The 9,585-nt window shown below is 43.5% G+C and overlaps 1 protein-coding gene across 1 annotated transcript in view; it reads right to left on the bottom strand.

Moving 5' to 3' along the window:
• Window positions 1-144: 144 nt before the first annotated feature.
• TRA2A (transformer 2 alpha homolog (Drosophila)) overlaps window positions 145-9,585 on the bottom strand; it is a 16,006-nt gene continuing 6,565 nt past the window's right edge. The window contains 5 exon segments of the mRNA XM_010148308.1: window positions 145-337; window positions 502-569; window positions 1,282-1,389; window positions 1,553-1,566; window positions 1,884-2,006. Of these exon segments, the coding sequence (XP_010146610.1) occupies window positions 327-337; window positions 502-569; window positions 1,282-1,389; window positions 1,553-1,566; window positions 1,884-2,006 (324 nt within the window). The 3' untranslated portion in view covers window positions 145-326.

Here is a 9,585-nt window from a genome sequence, read left to right as displayed (position 1 = left end):
GATTAGTCAGGAGTCCGGTTTTTTAAAAAACAAAATAGGAATGACTTCCAAAATGGATCAGCACTTTGGGGTCTCTAGTTCAGTTTACTGAGGAGGTTTTACTACACAAAAACTACAACAATTACAATATTGAAGAGTATTACAATACGGAGGGATGGAAACAGGAATACTTCAACTGAAAAGACGGATATTCTATATGACCCAAAGATTGTGAAAGAGCTGGATGGAGGACGAGGAAGGGAGGGCCGGGAGGGGAAGCAGTAGGGAAGCTAAGGTCTGAACTTTGTATTTAAAAATCACGTCCTCAACTGGAACTCTTCTGATCTTCAGTAGCGCCCTGGGGAAAACAAACAGAAAACAGTTACTGTAAACTAACCACGCACACATCAGCTCGGCTTTCACGCGCCCACCTCTCGTGCTTTCGCATTCAGAATTGCCACCGACCGATTAATGTGAGTAACAACAAGGTCTAAGTCTATTTATTGACGTGTAGTTACTTACTTGGACTGTAGGACCGGGATCTTGACCGCGATCGGTACCGACTATAATATGGCGATGGGGATCGTCTCCTTTAAAGGAAAGGGAAAAAGCAGCTCAACAACATCCATTATGAAAGAAGCCTTATTCACATCACTTCTACGGAACAGACCCATTTCCTTAACGCTGAAAGACTTGGCCTGCATGAATGATTTCAGCTTTGTTTGGCTGTGGCTTGCAGTTATTTAACAAATGCTTTTATATTTCTCTGCTTGATGTGTTGAAAACAGCAAGATATTCCCCGCCAAAGAATTTCATAAACTCTCACTAGCCCTGCAAATGCACGAGGTGCTTTTCTGGATGCCTACAATTCTTGTTCAACAACATTCGCTGACACCAGATAACTTTCAAAACAGTGCGATGGTTATGAAATGTCAAGCATTAGACATCCCATCCACAAATAACTCCTTTTTCAGCAGCACTGTGTGTCAGCTGTCCCCAGCTCTATATACAGCATGGAAAATTGAGTTCCCTTTCTAGCTCTCCACTAGGTTCATAGGGCACATGCCCGGCCTCCTTTGGGGAGCAAAACTAGCCCCTCGCCCGACTGCTTGCTATACAGCCAAATTACGTAAACACTAAGGAGCATGACTACCTTAATCCCACAAAACCCAATGCGCAGAGGCTCTAACGGCCAGCCAGCAGGTATGCAGAACGGTACCACAAACAGAGCAACATTTGCCACCTGACTTTGCAGTTTTCCCAACAAACCCACTTGTTCCTACAGAAATAAAAACTAGGTACCTGTATCTGTAGTCATATTCTTCGTATCTGTCATAGCCTCTGTCATACCCCCTGTCATAGTACGAGTCACGGCGACGACCCGCTCCACCGCCACCACCTCCTCCACTGCTACAAGAGAGAAAGCAAAAAACCACACTTCAGCTATCTACTCTTCATCTTGAGTTAAATGGTTCCAAATATTTTTTTTAAGTGTTCTTGCAGATCAGACCCTTAAGACTATGCCACGAAACAAGGAAACAATGAAACATTTGAAGAAAAACACCTTCAACACACCCCGCCCCCCCCCTTCAACACCCCCCGCCCCCCCCCCAGGGATTTGAGCCTACCTCCCATCAAAACCCAAGGCAAACAGGCACCCTGGTATCCCAGTAAGCCAAAGGTGCACTTGCTGACCGTGCTGGATGCATTTTTATACAACAACTAGGATTTCACAGTCTACATGAACCACAGTAATGCATTTGTTATATTAATACATTTGTGATATAGTAGTTATTGACATAATTATTTTTTTCTAAACAAAGTACCTGTAGCTCTGTTTCTTCAACCGGTCTCCCAACATTAGTTTAAATCCCTTTTAGCCCCATTAGAGGAAACGAGTGAACTCCTTACTGTGTTGGCCTGCCCATGTAGATGCCCGGGGTAGGTGTATGTGCTCTCTTGGTGATGGAGTAATCCACCCGAATCCTCCTGCCATCCAGCTCCATACCGTTTGCATGCTCCATCGCCTGCAGGACAGACACAGGACAGGGAGGTGAAACCCGCAGCCTACTCTAACCACGGAAGGCTGCGTACAACCCACGTTATTCTCCAGCAGAGACAAGAGCCTGAGCTCGCTTTGTTCAGACTGGTGACTAGTGCCCCACTGTGGCCAACGGCTCGTCTCTGTCCCTGGCCCATTTGCCGGCGGCTACAGGAGTAACGTGACACGCAATCCCGTCTTAAAAGAGCGCGGTGCTAACCACTCGCACCCTCGCTCTCCCCAGACTTTGTCTTCTGCCCATCAGAAAGGCAAAGCGGAAGTCAAAACAGCTTCTTTTTCCGAAAACTGCACCTTTCCTCCCACCGTCTCTGACCCAGGGGGGGACGGGCAGACTCAGAAGCCGTGCGAAACAGTGGCTTCCTGTAGGGTGCATATGGCCGGATTACGGCTAACCCGGGCTAGCCGGCTGCCATTTCATGCTCTCCCAGCCCCCTGCCATCTCCCTTACAAGGGCCTACTCCAGCGGAGCTCAGCAAAATGGCGGGTTCAGCCCACATGGATACCTAATTACAACCTTCCTCCCCACTCCCGCTCACAATAGCGGCTCGCCAAAGCGACGCACAGAAGGGTCTGCGCTGGAGAAGCCTGTGCCTTCAGACCCGCCCGCAGCTCCTGCGCTCGCTCACTGGCTTTTGGCCCCTGCTCCTCTGGGCTGTGAGGAGTGATACAATGGCCTTCCACAACCTCAAAATCATGAAAACAATTTTTCAAAGGAGCACGATGTAGTCTTAAGTTACCACTGCATGAACAGAATTCTCAAAAAAAAAAAAAAAAACACAAACAAAAAACCCCAAGACCAAAAAAACACCATAAACACCCCCCAAATAACCAACACACAAACCCACAGCCTTCAGAATTAAAGATTTAACAAGCAGTTAATGCTGGACTTCTAGATATAAAAAAATCTGCTTTGCAAATAGCTTTTCCTTTTATCAGCTGCTCTAGGATCTGGGGAACCCCAGCACACACCACTTGGCTGGTAGCAGTAAGCACAGCATGGAGCCCGGCATACATGATCTTCACTTGTCACGTGCAGAGATAGACACTGTCTCAATGCTGAGTTAAATAACAAACCACTTGGCTATTATTAAACTGGGCAGAACAATACACAACCTCAAAACATGATGGTGCCTCTAAGCAGAGCTCCCCCCTTCCCGTTTTTAAAATAATGAAACAACCAACCATTCAGAAACATCACTTTTCGCAGCTCGCTAGCGGGAACCTTACTGAATCAACATTCAGGTTACAGAGGGGGAAACACAAACCTGACACCCACATGACTGAACTGTGATGTTCCCAAACTAGAAGTGACTGAATTATCACGAACCCACACAGCTGCCCGTAAACGCTGTTTATACCACATCGCCACCTAGTGAGCACTGTTCCCACGCAAACATACCGCTCCCCTGAGCCACCTGCGAGCCGGAACCAGAGCATTTCCAACCCTCAACCACACTCTGAAGTATGTTTTGTGAACCAAACTCATCATTAGCTTTCGTTTCCCAGCCTCGAGACTTTTTTTCCACCCCCTCAAGTCCTGTTCCCCAATGGTTATCTAAAGTAAGTAAATCTATGCACACATCCTAGGAATACAGGTGTGCAACAAGCCTAAGAAAGAAGGCTGCAAATAGCCAGCCGAAAAATCAGCTTCACAATGAAAAGCACCTTTCTGGAAAAGCAGCAATATGCAAGGTGTCTTGAAAAGGAAGGAATTTTCTGCTTCATGGCATTTTGGTGGATGAAAAGCTGGACATGAGCTGACAGTGTGCGCTGGCAGCCCAGAAGGCCAACCGTATCCTGGGCTGTATCAGGAGAAGTGTGGCCAGAAGGGCGAGGGAGGGGATTCTCCCCCTGTACTCTGCTCTTGTGAGACCTCATCTGGAGTGCTGCATCCAGCTGTGGAGCCCCCAACATAAGTACAGGGGCCAGCTGGAGCAAGTCCAGAGGAGGCCACGAAGATGCTCCGAGGGCTGGAGCACCTCTGCTATGGGGACAGGCTGAGAGAGTTGGGCTTGTTCAGCCGGGAGAAGAGAAGGCTCTGGGGAGACCTTATAGCGCCTTCCAGTACCTGAAGGGGCTACAAGGAAGCTGGGGGGGACTTTTTACAAGGGCCTGTAGTGACAGGACAAGGGGTAACGGGTTTAAATTGAAAGCAGGGAGGTTTAGATTAGATATCAGGAAGAAGTTCTTCCCAGAGAAGGTGGTGAGGCACTGAAACAAACAGGTTGCCCAGAGAAGCTGTGGATGCCCCATCCCTGGAAGAGTTCAAGGCCAGGCTGGATGAGGCTTTGAGCAACCTGGTCTAGTGGAGGGTGGCCCTGCCCATGGCAGGGGGGGTGGAACTAGATGGTCTTTGAGGTCCCTTCCAACCCAAACCATTTCCTGAGTCTGTGATTTTTATGTCCCATGACAACTTGCAGAGTGATAAGCTTAGCTGACAATAAGCAACCTCAAACCCAGAACATCTGGCACACGTGTCTTTAGTTAAAAGAACCAACACCTCTAAGAGGAAGAGTTCTTAGACACAGGGAGCAGCACAGTGAAGATGAACACAGCAGCAAGACAGATGAATATTGAAACTTGCTATTTTGTTTTGGAAGTACCAAATGGTGTTAATTGCAGTGGATAATAATTAATTCATAGTTACTAGCGTGGATGAAACTCAGACATCCCGGTCACATCATCCAGTGACCTACCCAACACCAAAACTTGAATTTTCTTTGCTTCCAAGAGCAATCAGCAATAACTGCCAACCAAAAAATTCAGAATAACAAAAATCTTTAATAGCTATATGGACACAACAAAGCCTTTCCCAGTTCTTACTGCATCCCCCAAATGCAGAAAAGCCAAAACCACAGCGTCAGTTATTGCTGGGCCTGCGATCACTCGCATTCGGGCATTAGCAATGGGAAATTCCTTCTTAAGGTATTTTCAGATTCTCTGCATCATTCTTAGCGTGCACGTCTCAAGTCTCTGAAACACAGCGCTGAAGCGACACGAGTCGCTAACGACTGCTGCAGCATGACCAAAAGTCCTATGTGAAAACCTGGTGTCAGACAAGTGATACAACAGTACTCATTTTGTACAAAGGCTGTAAAAACATATTAGTGATCTTAATCACTGACATTTTCGTGCTTTCTTTAAAGTTAAACCAGTCTATAATAAAATTTTGGATTTTACAATTTTATTAGGCTGGCATGTAATATTCAAAATGCATTTCAGTTGGCTTTTCTTGCTGGTTTTGGGTATGTACAAGTGCTGTATTGAGACCACTGAAATGTCAAAGGGAAAAAATGGCACATTTGCTCTAACAATGCAGAATATATTCTCAAATACTGTTCAGAAGATAGAAGTGTATTTTCCAGACCATCAAATCAAACATTCTGAAGAAAAAAATCAAATTATATTGGGGTTTAAGACACACAATACCCTCTTAGGAGCCTTTGACTGTTGACAGCCCATTTTTATTTCAACCTGGATTTTCTTCCAAATACCTGAATGTTGTTAAAAGACTCGCATGGCTTTTGCAAGATGACAGTAAGCAAGCAATGAACGTGATTCCTACAAATACACACTATTAGTTCTGGTTGCAAATTCTAAGGAAAATGTGACTTTGCAGGCCAGAACACACATCTATATGTTTGCAGACAGAAAACAGACTGAGGACTGGGAACAGCACAGGTGGTAATTCAACCTTAGATTACAGCTTTAAGCTTACAGCTGTCTATCCGTAACAGCAAAACTCCTTCAGATTATTATCTGTAAGGTGTTAGTTTGAGAACGTGAGCAGTTCCCAAACTACAGGATCATGGCTGCCAGGGGCTCGAAACTGTTAGAAAGAAAGCATTAAATTTAACAGATTTCAATTTCATTTGATACTTATTACAGCACATGGTGGTCTCTACACATATTAGCATTTAGGTAGAGTTAAACAAGTTTGGAAACACTGAACACTGAACTTTTAATTGTAAGCACAAACTTACACAGGTGACTGGTCTCAGTTAAGCAATCAAGCATTCCTTGAAGGAAGTTAAATCATCTTTCATCTGGACAACGCCCCAACATCCTGCAGCCTGCACTGTGGTCACTGGGGGAAGGGCGGAAGGGGGAGAAGGCAGGCAGAGAACTTGGCTTGGCAAATCTGGTATCACAGTCACTTTATGTTTCTACTACGGAGTCCAAGGTACCATCTGCACTGTACAAAAGATCATCAGTCTTCATTTCAACTGCGTCTTAACTGCTTTGAACCACTTCAGTAACTCACTGTGACATCTGTGAGGTACAGACTGAATACCCCTGAATTCAAACATGAGCAATTTATGTTTGGGATCATTTTGAAAATGTATTTTCACTGTTTAAAAGTAACTATATAAATACTCCCTTTTTTGGCTTGCTGTGGGGTTTTTTGGGTTTCTTGGGTACCTGAAGCCCTTCCCCTGTTGTACTTAATGCTGCCAATAAAAACACAATCTCCACTGTATCACAAGTACAACATGGAAGGAACGGACATAATACATTGATCAGCTTTCCCCCCCTCAGTATACTGGTATCACTTAGTTCAGGTCTGGATTTAACAAGGACAGCTGAACATACATTCTGGGGAAAAAAAGTGCGCCATGGGATTTAAAAAGATATTCAGAAACCCAGCTTTTTACACTTCCTGCAGCCTGCCAAGTTGAATTCAAGTGTCCATTTCACCTTTGAACAAGAGTCAATTTATATTCTCTAGGGTGAGGTTTTGTTTTTTACAATACTGTTGGAATCCTGTCCATGATAATTCTTATATATAAATTTCTGAGCTTAAACACCTACTGATTAAATGTATTCACTTTAAAGCACACTTTAAAGAGTTTCAGAGTCAAGAAATACAGGATTTCAGAGAGCCAGAATGAGTAACTGGATATGTTTCTGCAAGTCTTGGAAATTTCATGGTATTTCAGTGTCTCCAGAAGTCTGTAACTTGGAACGTCCAAACATTTGAGACGTTCTTGTGGTCTTTTCTGATATATCAAGGGTCCCTTTTGACATCACAAAATACTTAAAGCATTTCTTCAAGAAGCTATGGAAGAAGTTTTGGTCAATAACAATGCTTCTAGGATGGCCTGCTTGCACCACAGATTAAATGTAAATGAAAAACCCTGTTATTATTCTGGTCTTTGGCAACTGTATTATGTTAATAGTTTAGTCTGCCTGTATAAAAGTCTTGATGGCTAATAACCACTACTGCAGAAAACTGTTCTGAAAGATTGTCAAAACTGTGAAAAGCACATAACTAGCATTAGAAATCAGAAAATTCCATGTTGCCAACAGCTGCTGTAGCTAATGCTTCCCAGACGAGTTCTTCCTACAGACCCATAAGTACATTCACAGTAGCCCCAGTATAAACAGCAACTAATACTTCATGTTCTGAGTTACTGATTAGGGGGATAGTGGCATATGACATCCTTGGTACCTGCAATAACAATCATCTCTCTAGAACAGCCAGTCCTCTGTACTCACAATCCTCTCAATTTATTGTTAAGCCGGAGATAATCAATCCCTACACCTCAACGTTTTTTCCTCATCCCAGTACCTAAGTTTGTGTCATGTTCCTCTGAACACCGGAAGAAAATCCTAATGTCATGGGCATGACACTGGTCCAGGGCCAGCACTGCGAACAGTGAGAACCATATAAGCAAGAATGCCAACCTTCAGAACCAGGTCTTCAACAGGGATTTACAGACCTTGCCCTTTCCATAATGCTGCACACGTGGTGCTGAAGATTTAGCAGAAGGGTGGCCGACATCAGACACCGCAACACACAAGGCAAAAAAGCAATAGCAAGTATCACTTAGAAACATTGTGGGGGCTTTTGGAGTGTGGTGTGGGGTTTTTTTTTTTTTAAAAAACAATACAAAACTTCACCCCTCCCAAAAAAAAGAAAGCAAAATACCCACAAGAGAATACCCCTTTCTTCTAGAAAATGGTAGATAATACATAAGCTTTCCAAATAGGTTTTTGAGGAAGCACACCAGAAGGAACATTAGTACAGCAAAAGCGCACGATTTCTGGACAAACTATCAATCCTCCACATTTATTGTCTGCTACCATGTTTCAAACTAGACCGTATCCACAAGCATCTTTAATATAGGTCAGAACATAACAATCTAGTCAAAGTGCTATCTTGCAAGCACTAGACCATTGCAATAAAAGACATGTGATGGAAAAGGAACCTTCTGTCAGACCATAAAGTTTCATCTCAATCTCAGCAGTTTCAAATACAGTAGATGAGATTCCACACAAGATCTCCTTTAAAATGGATACATGCACCCAACATTTCTTTCCTGGTCCTGTTAAGGTGGAATGACAGAAGCTACTGTGATGCTCTGACAGCTGCTCTACCTAGTACTTATCAAAAGCTAAATCTCTGCTCCTCTTTATAACCAAGATGATCATAAAGCAGCTAACTACAAGGCTGCTATGGTGGCATAATCAGTCTGAATTTCTGAAAGTCTAAAATAGCTTAAGTGAAAATAAACTTTACTGCTGTCCCTTTGTTAGTTTTAGGTCACTGCCAAGTATGACCTTTAAAAATCTGCTATTTTACATTGTCTACGGATTTCCACCACAGTGCGCCGGCTGACTGAATTCAGAGTCTCTTTTACCACCACATGGAGCTAGAAACTCGCTGGGTTTCAGAATCTTGACACATCGTAACAGTTTAACCAGTTAAGTAACTGAGGTAGGTTGTAAGACAGGTAACCAATGAGGACAAAGATCCTGAGCAATCTCAGCTGCAACAGCATCCACAGTACTGATACAGTCCTATCATAAACCAATTTAGGCAAGTTTAGCCTTAACCACTCAGTTCATGTGGTGTCAAATTTTGATATGAAGAGAGCTTGAGAGCACGTCAGCTGAGAGCCCTCCCAGTGTAACTGCTCTTGGAAGGACAAGAGTGCAGATAATGGGAAATACTTTTATTGGTGCACATTTAATCCATTTATGACTGCTGTAAGAGGGCTGAAGTTCAGTTCATATCTCATCTCTAGATGTTTTATATTCTCTTTATTTGGAGGCTTAGGGTGTTGGGGGTTTTGGTTGGGGTTTGTGCGCACTTTGTTTTTACAAGGAAAGTTACCTACAGCTGTATCTTTTTTCTACATTAGCTGTCACTTCCTGCCATCTTCAAATCTGTCCTCAAGGCCCATGAAATCCAATCAAATAAACACATTTTTCTCCTGTTCTCTTTGCCAAAGCATTTCAGTTATGTAAATTCCAAGTGTTGGGAGGTTTTACACCCTTTCCCCCTCTTCACACACCAACCCATTGAGGAGAAAAACATGGGTTTAATTACCTTCCCAATTATTGCAGTTCCTGCTTAAGGTGCTCATCTTTACTTCTATATTCCTGACTGCAAGCAGTATCTTTTTTATTTTTTTCTTTCTTTGCATTCCAGTTTTGTAGTATCTGCCAAACCAGCTTTACACTAAACAAATTACTTAATGCCATTTACACGGAACATTTTAAGAAATACATGGTGTCATGCATGACCACTGCCTTTG

The sequence above is a fragment of the Eurypyga helias genome, unplaced genomic scaffold (assembly GCF_000690775.1).
Source record: "Eurypyga helias isolate BGI_N326 unplaced genomic scaffold, ASM69077v1 scaffold14440, whole genome shotgun sequence".
NCBI lineage: Eukaryota > Metazoa > Chordata > Aves > Eurypygiformes > Eurypygidae > Eurypyga > Eurypyga helias.
This window is presented reverse-complemented; position numbering and strand designations above follow the sequence as displayed.